The sequence below is a fragment of the Trypanosoma rangeli genome, assembly GCF_003719475.1.
Source record: "Trypanosoma rangeli strain AM80 chromosome Unknown Tra_15.4_contig_00278, whole genome shotgun sequence".
In the NCBI taxonomy this organism is placed as follows: domain Eukaryota; phylum Euglenozoa; class Kinetoplastea; order Trypanosomatida; family Trypanosomatidae; genus Trypanosoma; species Trypanosoma rangeli.
In genome coordinates this window covers 1-25,298 of record NW_021706024.1, presented here as the reverse complement: position 1 = coordinate 25,298, position 25,298 = coordinate 1, and the positions used below count along the sequence as shown (strand labels likewise).

General features: G+C 51.9%; 11 protein-coding genes and 2 pseudogenes across 11 annotated transcripts, besides 12 other annotated features; all 13 read right to left on the bottom strand.

Annotated features, from left to right (window-relative positions):
• Window positions 1-27: 27 nt before the first annotated feature.
• Window positions 28-47: a microsatellite.
• Window positions 48-324: 277 nt separating this feature from the next.
• On the bottom strand, window positions 325-4,905 carry TraAM80_07071 (putative protein kinase; the record flags this gene model as incomplete). The annotated part of the gene is made up of 1 exon (XM_029383882.1): window positions 325-4,905. The coding sequence occupies one exon, from the start codon at window positions 4,903-4,905 to the stop codon at window positions 325-327; it is 4,581 nt and encodes a 1,526-aa protein (XP_029236268.1).
• A 71-nt stretch (window positions 4,906-4,976) lies between these two features.
• Window positions 4,977-5,000: a microsatellite.
• Window positions 5,001-5,025: a microsatellite.
• A 526-nt stretch (window positions 5,026-5,551) lies between these two features.
• Window positions 5,552-5,580: a microsatellite.
• A 39-nt stretch (window positions 5,581-5,619) lies between these two features.
• Window positions 5,620-5,650: a sequence feature (GA-rich).
• A 147-nt stretch (window positions 5,651-5,797) lies between these two features.
• Window positions 5,798-5,830: a microsatellite.
• A 261-nt stretch (window positions 5,831-6,091) lies between these two features.
• Window positions 6,092-8,605, bottom strand: TraAM80_07070 (topoisomerase IAmt; the record flags this gene model as incomplete). The annotated part of the gene is made up of 1 exon (XM_029383881.1): window positions 6,092-8,605. The coding sequence occupies one exon, from the start codon at window positions 8,603-8,605 to the stop codon at window positions 6,092-6,094; it is 2,514 nt and encodes an 837-aa protein (XP_029236267.1).
• A 140-nt stretch (window positions 8,606-8,745) lies between these two features.
• Window positions 8,746-8,778: a microsatellite.
• A 261-nt stretch (window positions 8,779-9,039) lies between these two features.
• TraAM80_07069 (calpain cysteine peptidase) lies at window positions 9,040-11,280 on the bottom strand (the record flags this gene model as incomplete). The annotated part of the gene is made up of 1 exon (XM_029383880.1): window positions 9,040-11,280. The coding sequence occupies one exon, from the start codon at window positions 11,278-11,280 to the stop codon at window positions 9,040-9,042; it is 2,241 nt and encodes a 746-aa protein (XP_029236266.1).
• On the bottom strand, window positions 11,280-13,829 carry TraAM80_07068 (calpain cysteine peptidase; the record flags this gene model as incomplete). Its single annotated transcript, XM_029383879.1, has 1 exon — window positions 11,280-13,829. The coding sequence occupies one exon, from the start codon at window positions 13,827-13,829 to the stop codon at window positions 11,280-11,282; it is 2,550 nt and encodes an 849-aa protein (XP_029236265.1).
• A 72-nt stretch (window positions 13,830-13,901) lies between these two features.
• Window positions 13,902-13,947: a microsatellite.
• Window positions 13,948-14,117: 170 nt separating this feature from the next.
• Window positions 14,118-14,147: a microsatellite.
• A 191-nt stretch (window positions 14,148-14,338) lies between these two features.
• On the bottom strand, window positions 14,339-14,890 carry TraAM80_07067 (uncharacterized protein; the record flags this gene model as incomplete). Its single annotated transcript, XM_029383878.1, has 1 exon — window positions 14,339-14,890. One exon carries the CDS (start codon window positions 14,888-14,890, stop codon window positions 14,339-14,341), a length of 552 nt encoding a protein of 183 aa, XP_029236264.1.
• Window positions 14,891-14,901: 11 nt separating this feature from the next.
• Window positions 14,902-14,967: a sequence feature (GA-rich).
• A 259-nt stretch (window positions 14,968-15,226) lies between these two features.
• Window positions 15,227-15,546, bottom strand: TraAM80_07066 (hypothetical protein; annotated as a pseudogene).
• A 479-nt stretch (window positions 15,547-16,025) lies between these two features.
• Window positions 16,026-16,481, bottom strand: TraAM80_07065 (uncharacterized protein; the record flags this gene model as incomplete). The annotated part of the gene is made up of 1 exon (XM_029383877.1): window positions 16,026-16,481. One exon carries the CDS (start codon window positions 16,479-16,481, stop codon window positions 16,026-16,028), a length of 456 nt encoding a protein of 151 aa, XP_029236263.1.
• Window positions 16,482-16,835: 354 nt separating this feature from the next.
• Window positions 16,836-17,073, bottom strand: TraAM80_07064 (hypothetical protein; annotated as a pseudogene).
• An 85-nt stretch (window positions 17,074-17,158) lies between these two features.
• TraAM80_07063 (uncharacterized protein) lies at window positions 17,159-17,638 on the bottom strand (the record flags this gene model as incomplete). The annotated part of the gene is made up of 1 exon (XM_029383876.1): window positions 17,159-17,638. One exon carries the CDS (start codon window positions 17,636-17,638, stop codon window positions 17,159-17,161), a length of 480 nt encoding a protein of 159 aa, XP_029236262.1.
• A 1,097-nt stretch (window positions 17,639-18,735) lies between these two features.
• On the bottom strand, window positions 18,736-20,073 carry TraAM80_07062 (MFS transporter, FLVCR family, disrupted in renal carcinoma protein 2; the record flags this gene model as incomplete). The annotated part of the gene is made up of 1 exon (XM_029383875.1): window positions 18,736-20,073. One exon carries the CDS (start codon window positions 20,071-20,073, stop codon window positions 18,736-18,738), a length of 1,338 nt encoding a protein of 445 aa, XP_029236261.1.
• Window positions 20,074-20,333: 260 nt separating this feature from the next.
• TraAM80_07061 (uncharacterized protein) lies at window positions 20,334-21,440 on the bottom strand (the record flags this gene model as incomplete). The annotated part of the gene is made up of 1 exon (XM_029383874.1): window positions 20,334-21,440. The coding sequence occupies one exon, from the start codon at window positions 21,438-21,440 to the stop codon at window positions 20,334-20,336; it is 1,107 nt and encodes a 368-aa protein (XP_029236260.1).
• A 294-nt stretch (window positions 21,441-21,734) lies between these two features.
• Window positions 21,735-23,072, bottom strand: TraAM80_07060 (WD repeat domain 31; the record flags this gene model as incomplete). Its single annotated transcript, XM_029383873.1, has 1 exon — window positions 21,735-23,072. The coding sequence occupies one exon, from the start codon at window positions 23,070-23,072 to the stop codon at window positions 21,735-21,737; it is 1,338 nt and encodes a 445-aa protein (XP_029236259.1).
• Window positions 23,073-23,151: 79 nt separating this feature from the next.
• Window positions 23,152-23,175: a microsatellite.
• A 58-nt stretch (window positions 23,176-23,233) lies between these two features.
• TraAM80_07059 (uncharacterized protein) lies at window positions 23,234-24,808 on the bottom strand (the record flags this gene model as incomplete). The annotated part of the gene is made up of 1 exon (XM_029383872.1): window positions 23,234-24,808. The coding sequence occupies one exon, from the start codon at window positions 24,806-24,808 to the stop codon at window positions 23,234-23,236; it is 1,575 nt and encodes a 524-aa protein (XP_029236258.1).
• A 33-nt stretch (window positions 24,809-24,841) lies between these two features.
• Window positions 24,842-24,870: a microsatellite.
• Between the last annotated feature and the right edge of the window lie 428 nt (window positions 24,871-25,298).

The following is a 25,298-nucleotide window of genomic DNA, read 5'->3' as shown; positions in this document are numbered from 1 at the left end:
ACCCCATCCCCTTTTTATTCCCTCAGAATATATATATATATATATATTTTCCCTCCTCTTCTTCTGACGCCTACTTCCATTTTTTTCTTGTTTTTGTTCTCCTTTTTTAATATTTATTGACTTACTAACCAACCAGATGGAGTACGCATTGGCTGTGGATAGCGGATCTTTTTTTTTTTTTGCGAAGTTGTGGCGGGCAGGTGAGTGGGAGGGACGCACCAGTCCCCTCAGCGCCGCTTTCTCGTCCCAATCGCCCCACACATGCCCCGTGCTGACGATCGTGTTCTTCTCACGCACAGGCAGGCCCATGCGCCTTCCCAACAGCTACAGCGCGAAGAGCGGCAGCTCCTGCAGGCGCTGCGCTGAAAGGCGCTCTTTCGGGTCCTCTTTTAGGCAGCTGCAAACAAACTCGGCATGGAACGCGTCCAGAGTGTCGGGAATGATGGGCTTCGCCGCGCCACTGCCAATCTGAAAGACAAGAACCTCCGGCGGCATCTCGAGAAATTGTTTTTCGTACGGTAAACTTCCCGTCAACAGCTGAATGAACATGATGCCGCAGCTCCATATGTCACTCTTCTCCTCCGGTGTGCCTCGCGCAGCCTCCGGCGCCAAGTACACCGGTGTCCCCAACACCTGAAGTCCCTTCCCCTCCCTCTGCCGGCGGACAAGTTCCTGTAGGAAGGCTGAAGCCCCAAAGTCTGAAATTTTGCAGTTGCCAGCAAGCGTAAGAAGAACATTTTGTGGCTTCACGTCACGGTGTATAACCCCCAATGAGTGCAACTTGTGAAGACCACGCAGCACATCTCGAATAAAGAGGCGAGCCGTTGTACCGGGGATACTACCAAAGGCGGAAAGTATCCCATGCAGTGAACCCGCCAGCATACATTCCATAACGATAATAATAAGATTGCTATTGAAAGCGTATGAAATAAATTCCACCACTTGATTACTCTTAACCTTTTGCATCGTAACCACCTCCCTCTCCACGTTGGCGATCTCCTCCTCCTCCGAGGGGAGCGGCAGAAACTTTATGGCAACCATGCGACCGCTGAGAATATCCATGCCAAGGTAGACACACCCAAATGAGCCTCTACCAAGAATGCGGGAGCTTCGTAGGTAGGTGATGCCATTCTTGGCAACGATTTCCGTTGGGATCTCAGAAGTCGTTTTCGTGAAAGACCCGCCAATGTCACCAAAGGAGAGAGTGGGGGCGTTCCCCATCGTTTCGCTGTTACCGGATGTAAATGAATCTGCGCCATGGATGAAGCTGCAACTGCGAGCCGCCTTAGCGACCGATTCCATGCGATTGGTAAAGGAAAAGCGCTGCCGTCCAGCTGCATCTTTTTCCTCGTCGCCACAAGCATCCTTCTTTTCACTCCCAGATTCGAAAACGTTAGCTGTGGCACAAGTGTTGGTGGGTGTGTGGATGGAAAGCGCAGACACCCCTCCATATTTGTACTCGTCTTCCGCGTTCACACCAACCTCCCTCCTATGACTGACCTCTGCCGAGTGCTCAGTTGGTTCCGCATGCGGCGAATGTGCCGCCACAGTTAGAAAAAATTTGGTACGGTTTTCTTCAGACTCTGCTTTACCACCAATTCCCTTTAGCAATTCCGAATACGTTGGCGAATGTGGCGCAGCTTGCGTGGAACCTAACCTGGAAGATACACAAGGTGACCCCTTGATGCTCATCTCCGCATGTTTGGGAGATACATGACCTATTGCCTTCACCGTGGGCGATGAGCTATGCGTTCGCTTGGAGGCGAGGACATTGTCGTGGAGCTCCTGACGGAAATTCACTGTGTCATCGTCATATATCAACTTGGGAGGTTGCGGGAACTGCGGTGCATCCAAGAAGAAGTCTTCTTTACTGCCATGAGCGCACATGCCAGGAAGGCAATCCGTGCACGCAATGGCTTCAAAGTTTGACCAGATGGGGAATGGACGAAAGTACGGCATCGGCAGTTCATTTTGGTGGTGCATGTAGTACATGCAGAGCATCTCAAGACGGTCCAGCAGCCGGCGCCCGTGTCCAGGGAAGCGGGCGCGTAATTGCGCAATACCTATCATAGCACGCGTGAACTCGTGATTTCTAAAGTCAAAAAACACGCGTGCATGCTCCTCCGCGAATGCCGACGATGCCAACGGTGTCCCTTTTACTAGCGTTGCTCGCCGCTCCTCGTAAAGCTCAAACATCACAATGGGATTGTCTTCCACATGGTACTTAATGACATCCACCATAATGCATTCATAGCGTGAGGCCAGCGACTGCTTCACCGGTTCTGACACAAGGACACTAAAGTAGGAAAGGGAAGACGCCAATTCGGCAAGCGCAATGGCTTGACGGGGCACTGTGCCAAAAACGGTCGTAAAGGCCTCCTTGTTGTCCTCCACCACACCACAAATGAGTGGACCCTGGTGCAGCACAATGCCCACACAAAACCCAGCCTCGCGGTAGCTTGACAGCATTCTGGCAATGCTTAACGCACAAGCAGCGGCTCGCTCAGTGTGATCCGTGCGGCTTTCAAAGGCATTCCACGCGGCCGCAATACATTCCCCGGAACGCTCAAATAACTCCCCACGGTAGCGACGAATTCGTCCAAGGAGTAAATTCATTATACGGCGATGCGGCTTCAAGGCAGCCCTATAGTTGGTGAAGTACGCCAACTCTACAGCACGGAGACGGACGACAAGGACCGTGGCCCCTTCCACCAGACTCATGCCGCGTGTACCCACTTCGACACCGCTGTGTCCCGAGGCCACATTTCCAGCTCTCTCGCAGGCCTCCGTATCTGGGGAAATCCAGCCATACATGCTGCTTTCACGTGGCAACAACCGATGAGACCCGTTTAACTGGCCCATAGCGGTAGCCTTTTCAGCCACAGAAACGGTTTTGACAAATACCTCCATATCCACAGGATCACTAGCCCCGGTGTCCATGTTATCCTCCTCCCCCTCTTCTTCATTCTCCTCTTCTGATTCAATCTCCTCAACGATGGTGCGCCACAAGTAATCCTTGCGATTTTGCAAGGCACGCACCTGCTGCTCAAGCACATGCTGCGGGACGTATTTCTTGTTAAAATGAAAGCAAAAAGAAAGCAGCTGAAACGTTCGCACCAACGCTTGCAGGTCCCCTGGCCAGAAATACCGTGTGTATCGAAAGATCCAGCGCTGCTGCATCGTCTTATTCCGCTTGTCCCCCATCGTGTTGAAGATGAGTGATGTCAAATGGTGCAAAGGGACGCTGATACTCAGGTACGCAGTAACAAGCGCCGCCAAGATTAGAAACAAAGCGAAAACACCGACGATGGAAACGGCAACCAACGCCATTTCAGCCTCTTGTCTTAATGGCCTATCATCGACGATGAACCAGACACCTGTGGGATTCGCAGTGGTGCACTCATTTTCTTCAGGGTGCGAGCATACAACACCACAAATAGCCACGCGTGAAACACTCCCCCACACCCCCTTGTACTCTACGTGGGGATCAGGCATCATATTGTGGGAGCCCTGCGCATCATATTCCAACGTACGTGACGCATTCACGTAGGGCCGCACGACAGTATGCCAAATTTGAGCTTGCCCAACGGCACAAATACGTTTGAAGTAGTTCTGCAAAGTTTGACCCAGTGGAGTTGGCTGCGCCACAGCGTAGCTCGTGTAGGTTTGGTCTAAAGTGTGCATAGCGACGACAATATTTGAGGATGCAAACTCTGGAAAAAGGAAGGAAATGGCATGGTGCCGTAATGTCAACGCGCTATAGTTTGGCATATAGTTTGCAAGCAGCAGACGTCCCACAGGCTCCTTTTGCAGAATAACCGTAATAACTTCAGACCCAGCTGTTGAATTCATCATGGCAATAATATAATCAGAGCGGTAAACGGCCATACATGGAAATCCCCTCGGCAGCTCATGTAAGATGTTCATCGAGAGCGGAGCGTCAACTGAAGCAAAGGCGGAAGTGGAGCACCTATACGACGCCCTCCGTGGCGCACCCATATGACCATCATATGTTGCAAAGACTAAAGGAGCTCCACCGATGCTTCTGCAAAGAAATTCAAGGGTGCGGTTCATCAAGGCATGGTCGAGGGAGCTGCGTGCTAAATCGAAGCCATGTAAAGTATTCCTCACAGCCTGTTGCAGCCACTCCACTTGATTGACGGCGGTAGCCGATGAGATCACGACGGATTCCTCTTCTGGAACAACAACAGTGTCTTTCACTAGGGAACGAAATTCCCCTATCAGGAACAGAAAAATTGTCATGGTCAGCAACATGACACCATAGAGGACCCACCTCAGACGAATGCCATGAATTTTTGAGGCCTCACGCAACATCCCCTCTAGCGATATTGTGTTCGGTTCCATTGTGTCCTCCAACTGCGGTGCATCAGGTGACACAGGGGAGCGAGCACCAATAACTGTGCTCTTCTTCATGAAATTGTGGAAGTTCCCCTTTCCGCTAGTCTCCGTGTCTATGGTTGTTGAACCTTTCCGTTCCCTTATCTGCCCCATATCCAAAAGCGAGGTACGAACGCTTCCCATCTCCCTCGTAGACGCATCCGGGGAGCTCTCGCCCACACCAATCTCCATGCACGACACGCTGCGCACAGTTCGGAGACCTGTAGCGCTCAATAACGCCCGAGAGGATATTTTGTTGCTCGCTTCCGTCGCCGCCATTTGTTTCCCTAAATCTTCGGCATTCAAGGGGCTTGCAGTGGCATTATTCCTTGAGTTCGTTGTTGACAAGGTTTTTATTTGAAGATTCCGTTCCACGGCCATGTTCCGCTGATTCCTGGCACTCCGACGCATGGGCAAGTTGGGGATATCGATATGAAGCCCTGCGGATGAGGAAAAAGTTGCGGCCCCCGAGGAAGAGTTTACCGCGAGCTGCGCTTCAGAAGCCATTCACAAAACCTTTTCTGTGTCCCACCAGCCGCCTTGCAACCCAATAAAATTTGGGTGTGAACACCCGCTCAAAAACAAAACAACACACACACAACAAAAAAAAAAAAAAAAAAAAAAAAACAACGATGCGTCTCTCGCCAACGGCAGGTGCGTGGTCCTTTTCTCCGTCTTGCTGCGGTGGCTTTTGTGTTTCCTTTTACGCGCGCGTTGCGCCGTCTTGCCGCGTGGGACAGGCAGGCGAAAAGCTTCCTCTGTTTATCCTCCCCCCGCGCTCTCTGCCCGCTGGCAGTTCTCTTTGCTGAGAGACGCCGTCCGGTTCCCCCCTCGCCTTTTGCCACGTCCACCACCCGCCTCTCTGCTTCGGCCGCACCCTCCTCCTCCAAATAACGGCAACGACACGCCGTCTACTTTTCCGACTCTGTGCTAGCGTGTTTGGGCGGCAGAGGAAGAGAGCCGCGTGAGGCAAAAAAAAAAAGAAGACAAAAGTGAAAAGAAGTGCTGAGCTCACATGCAAAGGGGCGAGTGGCAAACACCGCATGGTTGCAAACGCGATAAGCAACACGCAAGCATGGCGGCAGGCGAAGAGATTCGCCAGCCTCAGTGAAGATAAGGAAGGCAACACGTGTGGCTGCAGATGCCGCGTTGAAGACATACATACACACAGGCAGACAGACACCAACAAAAGAGTATATATATATATATCCTCCTAACGTTTTTTTCTTCTTCTTCTACTTTTCTTTTTGTTGCTGCACTTGATGTTATCGTACTTTTTAGCCTCCTTCGCCTTGGCCGCCCATTCACAGGCCCCACCACCACTGCTGCTGCTTATGCCTCAAGGTCACTCGGTGCAAGAAATACAACGCTTTCCCCGCACCACACGCGCCAAAGGCAGAAACAGAAAAAAACAAACAAACGAACAAACCAATATGTGATATTTTGAGTGTCTGAAAACAAATACCTAACGACAGGGCCCGACCCGTCATCGCGGACAGGCATGTCGTCGAGTTTCCTCTCTCGCTCTCCTTCTCTACGACGTTTACCGGAGATGGTTTAGAAGCATGGCCTAACACATCACCCGAGGAGCAGTTGCTGCTCTCATTCTCTATTTCTCTATGTCCGCACCTGAAGGAAACAATAATGACAGTAACAAGAAGAATAGTAGTTACATTTGAGCGACTCGGCATCATTATGCCTCCTCGCTCTTTTCCCACTTGTGTTTTCTTGACGTCATGTGCGGTGAAGCGCCGTCCATCCTCATCGTCGCCTTGCTCCCGTCCGCGCTGGTGAGGGTGGGGGTGAGTGAGCTGAGTCGCGAGGGGGGAAAGTGGCGACGGAGATAGTCATGCAAGCCACGCTGCAGTGCCGTGAAGTTGTGGTATGTCTTTGGGAACGCTGCCAAGTCTCCTGTGGCAAGTGCCACCTTCTTCCTCGCATTAGCCACACTTTCCTCAAATTCATCCTTGTCCTGGCCGGATCCCTCTTGCTGCTCATGCTTCAACCGCATGGAACGCTCCACAATGTTGGCCCGTTGCGTTCGCGTGGCCTCCGCAACGTAATTAAGAAACGTCGAGAGAAACATAGAGAGGAAATAGTCGGCTTGGGATACGTTGGTTCCACGCAACATCTTCGGCCGCTTCTCAGGGTTCGGTTTTGCAATGAGGTCCAGCTTCTTCTCAAAGGAGGCGGTAAATCCAATATCCACAATGGAGGGAAAGGTTAACTTGGCCGTCGACACCAGCAAGCGGCCAATTGGAGTTGTCTCACAGCGGCCTTTGGGGTTCACCTCAATGTACCCCCGTGTCAGCAGCGTCTTCACAATCATGGGGTACGTGCTTGGGCGGCCCACGCCATTGTTCTTCAGCTCCTCAATGAGTGTGCCCTCCGAGTGCGGCAGCGGTGGCACCGGGCGGTTCTCACGGACGGTGGGAGAACGCAAGTCAAACTCCCGTGGCTGCCTCGAGGTGGCCAACGTACTACGCAATTGCGCAATAGCCCTGAACTCCTCCTGCGAGAGAGAACGAATAACAGGAGCACCTTCCTTCTCCGTTATATCTTCATTCTCCTCCTCTTCAGCGGGAGTATTGGCGCTAGTGGCGTTACGGTTATTAATGATGGTGCTGCTAGTGGTGGTGGTCGTGGCGGCGGCAGGCACAGCCGTTGTATCCGTTTTTTGAAAGGCGCGCATCCACCCGGGCTCCACTACACGCTTCCCCTCCAGCACAACACGCAGTTTATCTCCACTGCCACTGGTAAACTTCACGGTGGCGGTAATCTTTTCACTCCTCATGGGAATCATAAACGATGCCAAGGTGTTGCAGCGCACAAGGTCATACACCGCCCTTGTAATCGGGGGGAGTGAGAGCGAGTTCCCATCGGCGTGAATGCTCGTCGGACGTATAGCCTCATGTGCATCCTCCACATTCCCAACCAGGTGCTCCGCCACCTTGGCATGCTTGGCGGACTTCTTTTTCCCTGACCGCTTGGACTTCCTGCCTTCTGGCGCAGAAGCCGTCCGGTCCTCAAGGCGGTATAGCATCTCCTTGCCAAAGTCCTTCTTGATGGTGGCGTAGATGGCGGTCAAGGCGCTCACGTCAATGCGGGTACTGTCTGTTCGCGGGTAGGTGATGTAGCCAAGCTGAAAAAGATCCTGCAAGCAGCTGCTTACTGTTTCACTGCTCATCTTTAGCTGACGATTTGCCCTCGCAATGGCCGTGGCCATCGTGAATGGCTGTGGCGGGGGCACTTCGGACGGGACAATGAGCGGCTCGTAAGGGACACTGAAGTCACTACACCTGTTTAGTTTCCACCCATGCAAGCACCGCTTTGCCTCCACCTCGGTGTCCCAACTTACAACTTCCTCCTTCAGATCGGGGGTGATGGTGACTACCTGCGAGAAGGTGGTGCCGTGGGGTCCTGGAAAGTGACACATGGCCTCCACAAGATACGTGGTTTTATTCTTCTCCAGAAACGCTGCATTCTTCTCCTCCCGCTCGTGTATGAGAATCAAAGCGGGTGTCTGCACACGACCGATGGAGCGCATCTGCGAATTGGCAGCCCGCACCACAGAACTTCCCAAGAACCCAAAAATTCGATCCATCGCATGACGTGTTTCAGCTGCATTCGCAAGATCGTAGTCACACTTATCTACAAGACGCTCCTGCATAGCTTTACGAATTCCATCCTCGGTGATGCTGTGCATGTACGCACGCGAATACGGAACCTTCAGTTTTGGATACAGTCGTTTTATTGTTTGGAGGGTATGCACAGCAATAAGTTCGCCCTCGCGATCTGGATCAGTTGCAAGAATAATCTCGGTGACGTTGTTTAACTTTTCCTGCAGATAGCGTTCTAGTGTTTCTTGAATGCGGCGGCCAGGCAGCATCTGCCACTCGAGCGTGTATTCTGCAAGAGTGCCGTTGGGAGGGAATGGCTCCTCCCCCAGCGCTAGCGTCTCATTCGCGTCCCCCGAGAAGGCAAGGGTCCGCGGTGCCCACTTGATCTCCTTCATTGCCATGAAGTGCCCAGTCGTCGCCATCGCCACCGCCTTTTCGGCCCCCACGCCCAGGCGCCTCAGGTGCTCCTGCTTGAAGGACCAATCCGGGATGACGCTCGCGTCACTCAGCAGCCCCTCAACCTTGATCACCTTGTTTGGCGACTCCACGATGACGAGCTTCTCCAGCGCAGCAACGTTTCGACGCATCACAGTTATGAACTTGGAAGGTCGGGCACTCTACAAGGAGGGAAAAGTAAACAACAAGATGATGGGAAAATGGAGAACAACCAGTGTGGTGTCAATGAACAAAACGCACAAGAAAACATCGGCTGCAGAAAAGCATCCACGCCCCACGCCCCAAGCCCCAAGCCCCAAGCCCCGATACGACATGTTCACCTTCTTGTACCCGCGTTTCTCAGCGCAAGGATGCGCACATAAACAAAGGAGAACGTCACAACAAACGCAACGTAACAGTCGTTGTGCATCGGAGGCTGTTATTAGTTATATATGTAGTCATTTTTGTTACGGTTGTTGTTTCCTCATTTGCTTGTCTTTTGGTACATCTTGCGTCGAAACGGACAGCGCATTTCCATTATGTACATTTCCCCTTCAGTCTTTACCCCCTCTTCCCCACACTAGTCTTAGATGTACGGCAGCCGCTCCTTCGTGATCGGGTAGAGCTCAATAGGGGAGTCCGCATACACAAAGAGTTTAAACTCACCATTTCCTTCGGGCAGTTTTGTGTGAGGAATAAAGAGAAAGGGCAGAGGATCTGCAACAGGAACACTTGCCACGAGTGTCACCTCACTGTTTTGCGTGTAGGGCGTGGTGGCGATGAGTGTGAGTTCCGTGTCCTGCATGCTCAGGTCCAGGGCGATCTTCATTCGGTTGTTTGGATTGATGATAATGGGGGGCAAGAAAGCCTTCTTTTTCCCTGCCCGCTTCACAATTGGCTTCTCCGGCCCCCGCGGGTACTGCAGCAGCAGTGCCACAATTTGCGTCCGCCGGAACGTGTTCAGCGCCACAAAGGGGTTGTTAATCCAGGCGCTAAACTCCTCCGAGCCCCCACCGGCCGTGTAGCCGAGCTCCCAGCTGCCCTCCGCCACGGCAACATGCGCCCACTCCTTCACCGGCGCCACAACCACGGCGGAGGCGGAATACAACGCAACCGTCACGGCAGCCTCGCGATACGGCATGGAGGCGTACACGGCTAGGATGAGCGTGCACTCAGGCTGCACGTCAATCTCGCAGTCAATCACGGTGACACCAACTTTTTCATCGGAACAAGCCACAATGTCAGCAGGAGAAATGACCAGCTTGCGTCGCTGCCCGTTTTCCCACTGATTATCGCCATGCAGAAGCATCATACCGACCTCGGTCAGTTTATCGCCCACATCGTCATTGCGTAGGACAAGAAAGAGTCGTCCCTGACCACCAACGGGAAACGTCAGAGCAAACTGCGGACTGCTGCGCCATGACGAGAAACGCGGGGACCCACCAAAACTACCGTCAGTCAAGGTAAACGTGGCGGACTTCCTGTCACGATGCCAGTCGAGTCTTGGCTCTATGCGGCAAAACCTCAACGAACGATTAGCGATGGCATCCATCCAAAACTTTCCTCCAGGTGTGGCTTCCGTGCAGAAGGGCACAATAATGTACGGCATTCCCCTACGCTCCTTCATTCCGAGTAGCCGCAGTGTCCCTTCCACAGACGTATATGGTGCTGCCTGCACCTCCAACATCACTGTTGCGGGGTCATACTCCAGGTAGCTGCGACATGTCGTCGCACGGTGAACGGTGAAGCCAATAGGTTTGGGTGGTTCTCCCACCGCTACTTCTTGACGCAGAACCAACAAGACATCCGTGGATTCACTTGGAAAGATAAAGTACTGGGGACAGTCCCTCCAGAACGACGATGCGGGTGACCCAACAGGGTATTCCACGGGCCACTCCCCGTTTACTGTCGTCTTCAGATCCCGCACAATCGGAGCCAACGCCACCTCGCAATTATCAGACCACGCCGACAGCAGAAAGGGCACATTGACAGCCACTGAATCTTCTCTAAACGCAATCAGTGTCAATCGTTCCTTTCCCTTGACATTTTCCATGTCAACTGTTAAAGGGCACATAAGATCGCGGCATCGACAGGGCTCTAAACACTTTATCACATCTGCGTCAGTTATCTCCTTTTGCCACACGGTGTTGTCCGCCGTAGCCACAATGGCCAAGCCAATAGCGGTGCGGTACGTGGCTAGAGCGTCTTTTTTCCGTAGGACCCGGGCCCGTGCGTCCGGCTGATGGAGTCCCAACGTAATCTGGACCTGCTTCATATCCTGCGGGAAATTTCCAAGCCGCAGCGTAAACTGAGCCCCTGCCAGTAGCTGGCTGCCACTGCTTTTGGGGCAATCGGAGAAATCCGCCGACACCCACGAGGTGTGCGGTGCCCCTGCCGTCATGATGAGGTCCGTGAAGTAGAAAAACGCCTCATCTAAAGCCAACCAAAACGTCTCTGTATCCGCCTCATCAAACTGAAGCAGCTCGCGAAGCACCGGGGTCCACTTTGGGCTCTGTGCTCGCCACTTGCCGCCCCAATTAATCTCCGAGTCCTGCCCCCAGTGGCGAAGCTTCAATAGCCGCTGCCCTTCCACAAAGCGTGAATCCAGGACGGGGTACAGGTGGTCACTCAAAATGCCCAAACTGACTCGCTCAGCCGCCTCCGCGGTGTCGCTGCGCAGCAAAAAGGTAAAAAGAAAGTCCTGCTTAATGGCGTTCTTTAACTTCATCCAGAGAATGCCTTGCTCTTCCACTGTCAACTCCACCGAACACCGCAGAGGAAAATGCACTGGAGCACAGCCTGATAGATCCATAAGGCCATGACACATCACGTCGATGGTGCGCAGTTCCGGAGTAACCTTTCGTTCGAGTGCCTCGTAGCAGCGATGGAGCTTCGCGTAGGCCTTCTCCAAAAGGGGGAAAAAAAATCCGCCTTGTCTCTTGATGGGCGTCCCATGCATAGTTCCATTACGTTGTCGCATGGGAGGTAATCATCGATGCTCACAACTGTCCACTGGCCACTCTTAAAGAAGCGGAACTGAACCAACCCCTCCGCGACATCGTAGCTGACACTCAGAGCCTGCAACCACCTCGGCTTTGTCGCAATCGCGTGTGTGACGGAGGCAAACCACTCTCGCCTCGAAAAGGGGAAGGGACAGTCACATTTCCAGTTCTGAAGAAAAGTGACGTGTTCAACCAGCTCCGTCGGCCGTTTCCAGTAGATCTCCTTCCCACACCATGCTGGTGTCTTCGCCTCGGGATCCATCCACAGCGAGGATCCACCACGCGGAAAGTCACGATCCACATACTTTTCCCCCGTCACCATACATCGTCGAAGAATCTCATTGCGTGCAAGAACCGTGTCTCCGGGATCTTCCGGACCAGCTTGACCCTTCACTGGCCCCAACACGGCTGTCTCACGTGCCTGGGTGTCCTGCAACAATTGGTACTCCCGTTCCCGTAACGCCAACGTCCGCACCTCGTCCACCACGAACGATCGTGACGAGAAGATGTGAAGGGTGAAATTCCCCAGCTGTCCTGCGTGGCGTGTTGTGGCCAGCAGAAAAAAGTCCTCGCTGACAGCAGGCACGACAAGGCGCACCACCGACCCCCCGGAGTACTCGGAGGAGTAAAGCGCGCGGTACATCGGTGGACAGGCCTCGACAAGGGAGACACACCCTTCCAGGTAACCCACCTTGTGGCGACGCAAGAATTCTCGCAATTCCCTCTTTTCCCGCCTCTGCTGCTTCTCCTCTTCCGTTGCGGGTGAATCTATGAGATGGCCGCAGGCGTCTACGCCGTCTACGCCGCCTCCGCTGCAGACGAGGCTCCTTGCTTCGGGCAAAGATCCCTCCAGGAAGAGGATCAGTTCCGTAGAGGGTTTGTCTGCATCAAAGCGAAGTGCAACGGAGGGGTTGCACTTCCATGACATGCTGTTTTCCCGGCTCCCTCCGCAGCTGCTTTCGTCCCACGCCCCCCTGACAGCACGATAGTTCCAGCCGTGGGGAAACACCGATGTGGTCAGTCGGAGGGGAACAGAGGAAAAGACGCACACCGTGTGGGGGCCCAACTGTCCAGGTGTCTCCGTGCTCGGAACGATAAACAGGTCAAGGGCGGCACACGTTATCCCCAATGACGCCGCAACTGTTGTGCGGTGCGCGTGAGGACACGTACACCTCCGCACCTCGTCGCTACAGTAGATGGGGGGTTTGTTGTTTCCTGTAGCATCCAGAGTAACAACATCAAATCCAATACGCCTCTCGTCGTTTACATCCGCATCAACATTCTTGCTGAGCTGTACAAACAGCGTGGCAGGTGATGCCATTCGGTGGGCCTGAATAGGGCCGTCATATTGCACACGTATCATGGGGTTGCGGCACCATAAATGCTGTACTGGAGATCCACCGGCGGAGTCGTATCTCCACTCGCCGTCCATGACGTAAACATGCCAATCCAGCGCAGGATCCACAGGCTCCAACGTCACCCAAGCCTCGGACCTACTTGAACTCTCTTGGCAGACCTCGGCAATCAGCGTGAATGATATGCTTCGTTCAGGATAAAATGTAAAGGGCATGATAGAGTACGCAGCGTGTTCCTCAGCCCACATGGTCACAAAACAATGACTGTGATCTACGTTGCTTTCTGCAGCAATGTGCTCCGCATCCGCCTCAATCACTTTGTGTGTTCCGTCGGAGTGAAAGACAAAGAACCCTGCCTGTCGTGAAGTCTTGGGAGCATCGATATCCATGACGATGCGGACTTGGGTTTGTCGTGAGGTTCGCATAATGTACTGTTGGTTCTTCCACCAGGTCGAGTAATGTACATGGCCACCGGAGGTGTCCCCCTCCATCGATCCCTGCACCTGCGCACGGAAAAACCTTTTTGTGACTGCCGGAAGCACCTCCCGCTGCCGCGCCGCTTTGCGTCCCCTGTTCCGCCCCAGATACTCCTCAATCACCGACACGGAGGCGGGTGAGAAATGATTTCCGTCAACGCGAAAGGTGGTGATGTTTTCATTGGTCTTGAGAAGCTGCAAAATGAGGTCAACACTGGAGTTTTCAAGCGCGTTGTCCGACACATCCACGTCCTCCATCGACGGATGCAGGGCAAGACAGTAAACAAGGTGCTCCAGCTGTTCGTGCCCCATCATGCTGTTTCTGGCGTCTAGTCTCCTCACGGTCTTCACATTCTTGACAAGGTCGAGAACGGGAATGATGCCCTTCGCACCCACATAGTTCTTCGACAAGTCCACGGTTTCCAGTACCCGATGCTGATCGTGTCGTGTGAACTCCTCCTGCAGGTACTTGGAGATGGAGCTGTTTGGTTTACATCCTCTTCTGCGGCAGTAGAATGCGTAGAGGTCGTCGAGCGTGGTCATTTTACACCGGCCAGCCAAAGCGGCGCACTCTCCTTCACCTGATTCCTTCTATTCCTCTTCCTCCCCCCCCCCCACCAACAACAACAACAACCAACAACAACACACACGCACAACATCAGCGGCAGGTAGAGGGAAAGACGGGAAACACAAAAAAAGATTGGAAGTAACACACAGCACTCAAAGAATCAAACAAATACATGAGCACACACAAACACACCCTCCACACCACCGCCACCACAAACGCACAGCTACACGCCAGTGTGCACATCTCACGGGGGAAAGCAAAGCAAAGAAGAAATAAAAGGAAAAAAAAAAAAATAGACGCGGGACACAACATCCACGTAAATTACTTCACCTCTCCATCAAAAAGGCATCTCTTTCCTTCCTACGCATCCACCCATCATCGCCATAGTTCACCCAATAAAGAGACGACCCTAATATTTCCCTTGAGAAACCTCCCGCCGAACATGCTGCACAGGCCACACACAGTGACTCAATTCACTAACGTCCTACGCCGCCGCCTGCTTCCGTCGGCGTGTCTCCCTTCGCGCCTCGGCAAGCGCGTTCCAAATTTCAGTGGCGTCACCCCAATTATAGATAGGGGCGTTATCGCCAAACATCATCATCCGTCTGTAATGGTGAAACCCACCAAAAAAAAGGTACATCCCGCCAAGCAGCGGATAGTACCACGACACACGACGAAATGTGAGCATTGTGAGTCCAACTCCAAGACTAAGTGTGTACCCGTAGAGGTGGCCGGCTAAGGGAACTGTCGAGGTGCAGATGACACTAGCTACCGAGAAGTAGGCACCGGCGATGCAGCAAAAAGGAATTGTCAGCATGGCGGGGGCACGAATGCCGTTGTACGTCATTGTCATGTACCGCGGAGACATCAGCTCCTCCGGAAAGCGTTGTGTGAGGTACATGATAAGCATGTTCACAATGCCCATGTACATGGAGGGTTGATTAAACACTGTGGAGATGATAGAGGAGGTGTCAATGCTGGACTGAAAGACACGAACATCCTGTTTCACAGGAGCCGAAGTGTCGCGTGCCGCCATCACAGCGCCCACCTTCTGCCTTCTTTCTTTTTTCTATTTACCTTCTTCCGCTCCACCCCCTTCTCCTTCGCTTATTCTATCAACACCTACCAAAACTCACAGGGGACGCACCTTCGGAGAAAAACCAGCAAAGCAAAATAAAAGGAAAATGCGCAGGTGATGCACATTTCATGTGGAGGACGTTTTTTTTTTTTTGTTAAGCCGAGATCCATCGTCTTTGCGTTAATGCGCAGGTTGCGTGTAGTTCATCATGTGGGCCGACAGTTGCCAACCTCCTCATCTCACAAATGGAGGTCAGACAAATGCATGGAAATGTTGTGCAGAAATGACACATCGCCCAAATGTGTGTTTAAACCGGGACGCCACGTGCCCGCTGCTGCGCCCACGTGCCAGCGCAGGCGCCAAACACCATTGTGGGTCTCTCAGCCTCCATCCTCCTACGGAACCCCCTCCAGACGGTTGTACTCTCACCCACTTCCCAGCAACAACACCTGATACCGCAGCCAAGTCCCCGCTTCCCCTCTGAGCCTTCTCCAAAAAAGTGCCAGGCAACCGTAACAAAACCGCTGCAAGGCGTAAAACATAACTGTGCAACGGCGCACACCACGCACACAGCCTAGCTGGAGAAAAGACATACAACAGCAGCATCCCAAGGATGCCATCGCCTCAAAGCCGAAAAAGCGGCAATAAAAAACGATTCTTTTCCCTCCTCCAATCTCTATCCCCTCTCTCACTCGACCATTCTTTATTCCCAAGCCCACAACAACGCCACCGAGTTCGCCATATAGCCTTGCGTCATGCGTGGAGTTGCAGTCATAAGGATGATGGCAATGAAAACTACTCTTAATGCAACACGTGGTTGTTGCTACCACTGCAGCAGATGTAGTGTGGGTGGGGTCTATGTCGCTAAGACTCAGGTGATTATTGACCACCTCCCAATAGCCAGAAAAATAAGGGGAAGTCAACGAAGAAAGCCGCCTCCCACGCGGAGTGAAGGTGCAAATGAATGGTTGTATACCTACATCTTTCTTCCTTGCTTTTGCTTTGGTTTCTTCTTCCTGCTCCTTTTTGAAACGCTTGACTCCTTTTTTTTTTCCTTCTTCTTTGCTTTTCAGTCTCAGCTATGGCGCGTCGATCAAATAACGCGAAACTCAAAGTCAAGCCTCTTTGGTGGAGCCAGGCGAGCACCGTACTTCCTGTTCGAAGCCCTCTCCCATTCAATACAACTAGTGGAGCGTCCAATTTCGTAGTTAGTCGCCCGCAGACGCATCGGCTGCCTCCGCGTATTTGAATGATCGTGGAGACGCAGCCGGGACATGTACAAGCGCTGGTACTGCGGCTCAATGGGCCGCCAGTAATAGCGCAAGTCTTTTACATCCACCTGACGCCCAATACGCCGCCGCCGCATTTTGCCTCCGAGCGCAACCCAAACCCTTGAAAAGGGAGGCCCCATTTCTTTAAATCGTATTTGCCACACCTGCATGCGGTGCTGTGCCAAGTATTCCATGGGCCGAAGCTGCACCCGCCTTGCCTTGCGAGTGATCTCCTCACATCCCACCTTTGGGAAACAAAGCCAAGTTGGACGAAACATGAGTGCCCTGAAGAAAAAAAAAAAGAACGCAAAAGAACGCGGGGAGGCAATGACAACTAACGGGCATTTATGCAAAAGCTAAATCACGGCAGGCAAAGGGCACAGTCTTCGCCGCCGTCGCATCCCGCTGCAAGAAGCAACATATATATATATAATGATACACATGGATAAGAAACTCCGAGAAGAAAATCATTTCCATCACGTCCTTCCATGAAAACACGCCAGCGTGCACTCTGCATTTTACTCAAGTGGGGTACATACAAAGCAAAACACTGGCGCTATTGTGCAGGCACGCACAAAGACTGCGGTGAAGTAGCGGGGAGGAGAGAAGCGCTACCATGCACAGCGTCAGCAAACATGATCCACACCCTCCAAGTTGTCTCGTACGCGGGGAGGAGCAGCACGAAGACACGGGGCCAGTAAAACAACCCCGCCCGATGGCACCTACGCTTCCCCGTAACGAGCGTCAAACGTCAAACAAAGAAGAAATAATAATAGTAATGACATATATATATATATATATATATATATAATGTTCAGCAGAAAGGCACACACGTGATGCCCTTCTCTACTGAAGCCTCTCTCGAACATGTGATTTTCTGGCAATGACCTCTGTAACGTGACTCTTCATTCTATGTTCCTGGCATTGCCGGCACATATGGCATTGACGATGTCAATTATTGATGGGTACCGTAGTAAAACTGTAGTCGCCTGCTAAGAAACCAAATGTAGCCGATCCAGGAGCCAAAAAATCCGACAGCAAAGCAGAGCCAGACGATAAAAAGAGACACACTTGACAGGATGCTTCTCCATCCATGGAGCCACACCAAGTACAGCTCAATCCACCCCACAGGGAGATCATGGAAAAAAAAACACAGACTCACGGCGATGCATGACGTATTTCGCCGTGTTTGGGGCATCATTTCACTGGCCCCGACGTACGACCAATAAATAAGAGGAGAGGCAAATAAGAAAAACAGGATACACCCAATGACGGAAAAGGCGAGATGAGCGGCAATCAGAGCATCATCAACCTTATCATCAGTGTATCGGAGGTAGAACACCCAGTTCAGAATATTGACGCAATACGTGATGGCAAAGAGAAACAGCACCAGCAGATGAGAATCAGGTGTCACACGTTTAACGATTCGTCGCATCTTTGACTTCTAATTGTGAGTTCCGTTATGTGTTCCCCAGACCACACCTTATCCTTCCCAGGGCTGGTGATGGCAAGCAAGACGAGGATACAGATAAGAAGCAAGCAAAGAAAAAAATAATCTTTCATAATGATAATGCACAAATGTGTGTCTGGGGACACCACCGCCCATAATTCACCGCGCCGGCTTTTTCGTCGCTTGCGGATTTTCCCCCAACTACGCACGCACATATTATGGATCCACAACACATTTGACCTGCACACCGCCACAAGCAACTAACGGCAAAAACAACCAGGACAACAAAGGACGCAGCCTCGTGCTGATAAAGTCGGCGGGACCCAATTTGCTCACGACACATTATCTTTTTCCTCTCTTCTTCCCTCATTATATTTGTTCTCATGCGGGAGAAACCCACACACTCTGTTTGCTTATCATCTACGACGCTGCTGGGAAGCACCCACGCGGAAGGCATGAAGGCCGGCGTCTTCCCCAGATCGCGTAAGCACGGAGGTGTGTGCCTCGCCGCTATTCTAGCACTCGCCCAAAGCCCCGCGGCGCGCCCGTAAAGGCTTCACGTCTACATCGTTGAGACCGACTAAGTCACTGCAGTGGCAACACGCTGGAAATCACGGGCCACTGCACTGGGAGGACTCGAGGTTGCAAGTGATTGACGCCGCGCCCGCCAACGTCACGCGAGGACTGCAGCGGCTCGTGCTTCGCTCACCAGTCAGATGCGCGAGTGATGCACCCACGCGAAGACCTGCTCCACGCGGGAGAACACAGCATCCCAACGGGCAGCGCATATACGCTCACACGGTCCGCGTTTTTTTTTTAACACGCCAACGAGTCGCAGCAAGCCAAGCAAACAAAACGAGAAGCCAGAGAGCACAGCTACGCAGAGTAGCGTCAACACGAAAACCCGGGAGTCACAACCCCAAGAAGGGAGTCAACGGCAGTGCGAAGATTTCATCGCAATCCACCAAAAGGTGGAAGCCAACCACGCACCTCTTCCACACCCTCCGCCCAGAAGGAAAAAATTTACGTGGGAGAAGAATGCAAAAAAAAAAAAAACACACACACACACTTATACAAATGTGTTATGCAACATGCGCATCTGTTTCCATGACAGTCACAGAAGCAGCTTGTTGAGACGACTTCAGATAAGCGTGGTAAGATCTGTTGTACCTCTGTCGCACCGCGGCTGAAAGGGCTACTGCAACAGTCATACCAATGGAGTACGCGACGCTCATGGACTCCCCGGTGTAAAACCGCGAAACAACCTGGTAGAAAAACAGCGCCCCGAGATTCTCACAAACAGAAACAGCGACCCCGCTCACACCCTCATCCACCGGATACGAAATTTCGGCGACCAGTTCATAAAACAATGGGGCGGCGGCTCCATTCCAAAACCCACACAATGCCGTGACCGCGCTAATCCATGCTCTTCCAGGCGGATACAGCGAGTATCCGTCATTGTTAGGGGCGGAGGCTATAAACAAGATGTTGCTCACAGAATTGCAGGTGATGCAAAGGAAAATCACATACTTCATCTGTCGACTGAAGTAAAGGTCTGTTAGCCACGATGAAACCAAACCGCCGACGACGTATGCTACCATGCCAGCAAAGCTCATAATGCCAATAACGCCCTCCAAAAAAAATCTGTTGTATGTTTCGTCAAACAGGGAGATCCACGCAGAGAAGCCTCCACTAGACCATGAATATATGATTAGGAGAAAGACAACTGAGGGTGTACCAAGCATCTGACGAAGCTGGCTCCGGAGGGACCTTTCATTGCTGGGGTCACCGTCAGTTGGGCTTGGCTCGACGATCCCTCCCGTCACAACGGAAGTCTTATGCGAAGGAAAACAAAACCATACAAGAATGGCTGCAACAGCGGCCATCACCATCTCATAAACACTAACGCATACAAAAGACGAAGACTCCGTAATGGCTGGAACAAGTACGTAGGCAAGCGCATTTCCCACACTATTTGAAAGTACCGCGGCAGCAGTGGCCCTCGTTCTCTCAGCTGGGCTAAACCAAACAGCGGAGAGGGCTGAGACACATCCTGTCGCCACAGGAGACCCTACGCCACTAAAAATCTGCCCCACGTGAAGAAACACCAAACCCGCATATGACCTTCGGGCAAGGGAGCCGATTGTTTTACATGCTGCTCCAATGAGCTCACATGTGACACCAAGACACACCGCCTTTCGTAGTCCATCCGGCTGTAGCACCATTTTCATCATGGGAAGGAACATCAAAAGAAACATCAGCGGTTGCCAAGAAGAGAGAACTTGCAGCTGACCCACCGTTAACCCCTTTATATTCCTCTCTAGACGAGCCGCCACAGGATCAAACATGAGCCAAGCAAAACCATTGTTAAGCGTAAAGAGAATAAAAATAATGAGAACCCTGTATCTCTTCGCAAGCATGGTTCCCCGTGTGTACCAACAATGATAATAGTAATAATACCTATAGTAGTGGGCAATAGGAGAAAACAAAGGAAAACAATCTCAAAAAGCGAGCGGCAGTCCCATCATCACGCCGTCCACATCATACATGAATACAAGTAAAGAAATGTACACACGGAATATGACATTTTAAGGTCACAACAACACCGACAATCACTTTCTTCAAACGAAATCAACCCACAAGAGCACCAATAACAAAAATTTGCCCCTTCTATTTGGTTTCATAGAGTAAGTCTTTTTTTGGCCCCGTACGGTGTACGTTTCAAACTCTGCATTCCACGAGCCACGAGGGAAACCAAGAGCCGTGTCAGAAGGAGGAGAAGAATCACTCCAGCGACAACCATCACAATTCGAGCAGGGTGTCGCCTCCATTCTGGGTCCCAAAGGTGCTCCAGATTCTGGCGCAACCGCTGCAGATAAGATGTGGCACAGCCACCTGTGCCCGCCCAGGTGTCTTTTGAGTCAACCCGCTCTGCTTTCGGTGCGGGTGTCGCACGCTTGGTGGCGCTACGTCGCTCCATTCTCGCCTGGATATGTTGCTTCTTCTTCTGCATTGTTGTGGCACAGACGCCTTCAAACTGCATCAAAGACTTCAGGACGTCGTCTTCCAAAAATTCACGCAGCTCACTCTCCCGCGTGTGCACTTCCATCGTCGCCTCCCCCGCCTCAGCCCTGCACTTTATCAAAAGAGTCAACATACACACCATGAGAGATGTCGCTGCGCCCTTTGCCTTGACCTGCGCAGCAGCCGCCCCATTCCCCGCAAACACAGAGAGGGAACTAAGCTTCCCCAATGGTGGACAGGAAGCAGGCACCTGTGAAGAACGTGCCGCATCGAGCATGCTATGAATCCCGACATTCAACCACTCTGCGGCCTGGCTCGCGTCAAACGGGCGAATCACCTGTGCGAATTTCCGAAGAATTACGGCAGGCATTGGAGTCACAGTGGCATCGACCGTAAAGGATGCACTTATAATGAGGAAAAAGCCCCGCAAACGGTCAGCGGAAGACTTCTGTTGATCGTAGAGGGCCGCAACCGTCCGCAGGGCCTTATATCGCTGAACCCTAACACTTATGCTAAATAGCTGCAAACAAAGCTCCACCTCATGACACAGAGACTCCAGTGTCGCAGAGACGCCCACCCATGGATCCAAGCAAGAGGATGTGGGGTTTCTCAACTCAGCTATCATCACTGGCAGGTTCGCCAAATCCTCCTCCAGACGTTCGTGTGCGGCGTAGACCGCCTCCACATGCTCTCCCTTTACGGCTAGAGAGCGAGCAGCTCCAATCACATCCTCAGCCGATTGCACAACCGCATACCCTATCATTACTTAGAATAATGTCCCTTTCGTTTATTACTGTAGACAAAGCTGTACAAGGAGAAACCGACTCTAATAAATAAATATATGTATATATGCACAGTAAAGAGAGGGAGGATGGGGGTGAAGAGCGTCATACAAGTTGTATGTATGTATTCACAAACACACACACACCTGCAGAGCTTCGCCGACTAAAGCAGAAGTTAAGTGACACAATATGAGGGGTCCAACCACCGTGACCCACGCACTGCAATCAAGTGTCCCTTGTTTTTCATTTGACATTTGATAGTGTTCTTCGCATAGTCATCCGTCACACCACACGTCTCCGTTTGGCGCCCCCTTTGCCCCAAAACACCTGTACCGTTTCACAGGCACCTTAACTTCACTGTCCGGGGATGTGGAACGCAGTACCAGCACGGCCCCGCCCCACGTTGAGGCAAAAATGTCACCATTTGCGCACGCATCTAAACAAGTCACGCGACCCTCGTTGACTTTGAATATACTCCTCGGGTCGGCAGTCACCGTTGTTTCCGCAGAAGCAGCGTCCAAAGAAAAGAAAATCATCGACTCATCGTCGCCTGTGCTCAAGAACTCTTGGGCCACGGTTAACTCCGGTTGAGGGTGGGCTCGTATACTTCGAACCGTACCGCTGTGACCGTGGAACGTTCGTAGATACTTTTGCATACGCAGGTCCCACTGCAGCACATATGCTCCGTGCCCATTGAACCCATTATGCCCCGTCAAGAGGCGACTCCCCCCATCGCCGGGTAACAGCTCGCAACATACGGGATGATAGTCGATGCAAGTAAGTGTGGTAGCCAACCTCAATCCCAGGGCATTCCGACCGCTGGCACTCATGCGCACATCCCACAATCGCAACGTGAGGTCCTCGCCACCTTGCGCCACACAGTGCAATTGAGGCACCCATCGCACAAATTGAACAACGTTTTGCTTGATGTCGCCACACTGTACTTCCTCAGCTCGCTCCAAATCCCACAAACGAATCGTATTATCGCGACTTCCCGACACCAAAAAGTTGCTGTCCGCAAGCATTGTAACACCTGTGACGTTCGCCGTGTGGCCGCGTAGCTCGCAAACTGCTTCCTCCCGATGAAGGTCCCAAACTTTTACTAACTGATCACGGCTAGCTGAAGCAAAAACGCCACTGCTCAACGGCCTCGTCAATGCATTTACATCACGCCTATGAGCACTATGCCATTGGCAAACCGTCTCTCCGGTCTCGTAGTTGGCAAGCACAAGACCCCCATCCTCGCCGGCAACAATGAGGTGGTGAGGCATATTGGCATCCTCGCACGACTGCAGAGCCAACGCTGCCGTACTGCCCGCAAAAAAACCTGCGAAGCATCTATATTCAGTGTGGTTTAAATAAGGTACGGACCACAACGAAGTTCTCGATTCCTGCGAATCTTTGACGCAATAGTTTTCAATAGAATATTGTCCCTGCACTTTCTTTGTGGCTCCCTTAGCAAGAGCTTCAGATGAGCCCAATTGAGAAGTGGATGTCAATGCCAATACCTTCGCCGCCATTTTGATACTTCGCTCTGCCTGCTCCGATGGACCAGAATCGTCCAGGATGTTCTTTTGGCTGGTGAGGTTTCCTCGAAGACACAGCAGACCCATCAGTAGGGTCTCGCCTGCCCCCGTTCACTTTTTTTTTTTTATCCACCTTTCCGAAACACTTCGTCTTCTGCTTGTAATGTGTGTGTATGTGTGTATGTATGTAAATACGTGTTTTCGTTCGTTAGTGTCAAGACCAAGGGGAAAACGGAGCAAGATCGCTGTCACAGCATCACCGCAGCATCGGTCAAATAGGGCACGCGCAGCTCAGCTGGCACAGAGTGAATGTCAGTGCCGCTACCATTGATGGTGCTCACCACATTTCGCCGGTTGAAGCAAGCAAATTCCCCACCATCCATAGCAACAACAGCCACTGTATATGCTTGTGTAGGAGTTGTCCACGATTTACCCATGTCGCTCGACAAACTGACACCAGAAGCATTGCTTCGCGCGAGCACGCACCCGTTCGATCCTGGGCGTCTGCAGAGGGCAATCGAGGTGGGCTCCGCCGCTCCTGAACGGATATACGGCATGTATTCCACACTTTGCGCTAAGGATCCAAGGCGGATAGAACAATTAGTTGAACTATTTAATGTCGCCGCAATGAACAACAGAGCTGTGTAGTCGTACGGCAGTATCGACGTTCCAATTCCACCCACCAAGAGTACTCGATAGTGCACGTTTTCCGTGCAGTAAGGAAGAGCAACTGTCATCATCACTTTACCCGAGTCAACTACTCCCTGCTCAGCATTTTCGCTGCCGTCTTCACCCAAAGGATGAGCAATAGCACTGTAGGTATACTTTTCCGGCTTACTGTTTTTCATGTATTCGGCTGTTGTGCACAGCATGCGAGTTACCAACGCTTGCGGCAACTGGGGAACCTCACAACGCCGAATAACCATATCCATCGATTCAAGAACGCGGATGACACCAAGCTTGTGCGGAAACGTGAAAAAGGAACGTCCCCCATCAGACGAATAGTGCAAAGCCCCTTTTGTAGACACAAACAACTCGCGCATACAATGAGTACCCTGAGAAAGGGTTTTCAAGCATCCAATGGGGGTTGCAAACACCTTAACTAGGCTGACGTGGCCGAGCGCAACAGCACCAAGCTGCGGCTGCTGACGCCGATGATGGTGGTGGTGAATAAGCTCAATTGAAAATAGCTGAGTCTTGCAAAAAAAAAGAAGCAATTGTTCTGACAAAAAGGATACTCCTTCAACCTGCACGGACCCGCTTGATGCGCTCCGTTCATCCTTCATGCATGAATATATGGCCCCCTCTTCCACAGCAACAAAGGTCATTCCTCTATCACCAGAAACCGCCAGAAATGCATGGCTGCCACACACAGCAACCATACTGTTCAGTGCTGTGACGTGTGTTATTTGTGTCGCCGAAGCCGTTGGGGAACAGTGACTTCTTGAATCTTCTTTCTGTTTCATCTCAGATTCGGATGACGGTAGGAGCCTTACCAGGTCTTCCATGGCGGTCATATCATTGGCTGAGAGGGGTTTATTTATGGGGTCTTTGCTCGTCCCAGTTACCCGGTATGCAATCCGCCACGTGCCACCTCTGTCGTGGCTACGGAGGACAGAGGCGTGGCCTCCAGTGGCAAACAAGAAGCGTATCGGCTTCCCTGCCATCGAGAACTCGAGAGCAGTAGTAATGGAGGCCAGCGAAAGGGTAATACCATGTTTCTGTGCACAACTGCGCATAGCAAAAAGAATCACCAGCGCCCGACGCCGGGTCAATGGAGAGGCACGTCGAAGCGTCGACGAAAGAGTCACTGCATCCTCCATTTTCGCCCCTTTTCCACCCCTCCCTTCTCTCCCACCACTACCACTACCACTACCACTACCACCAGCCCCTCTCCTCCTCCTTCTCCCCCCCAAGAGATATAAGAAACACAAACGCAGAGAAACAGGTGGCATAATAACATCTGCGCGGACGAGACTGCGTCCACCGTGACAACAAGGGCGGCAGCTAACACAAAGAAAAACGACTGCAAAGGTTCACATCCTCCAACACACTTTAAATAAAAAGTAAGAAATTAAAAAGATCTAGACAATAGAACCACAACGAAATAACACAGAGATCGAGACAAAAAAAAAGCAAAGGGAGGAGGAATATGATATGAAGAAGTGGGTCATCCGAACAGGACCGAAGCAAGAATCACTAAGACGACGATGAGAATCACAATCGTACATATTTTCCTTCGGTTGGACATGCTGGCCAGTAGTTTGTCTACCTTTGCGTTAACCACACGCAGCCGCGCCTGAACGCCCTCCA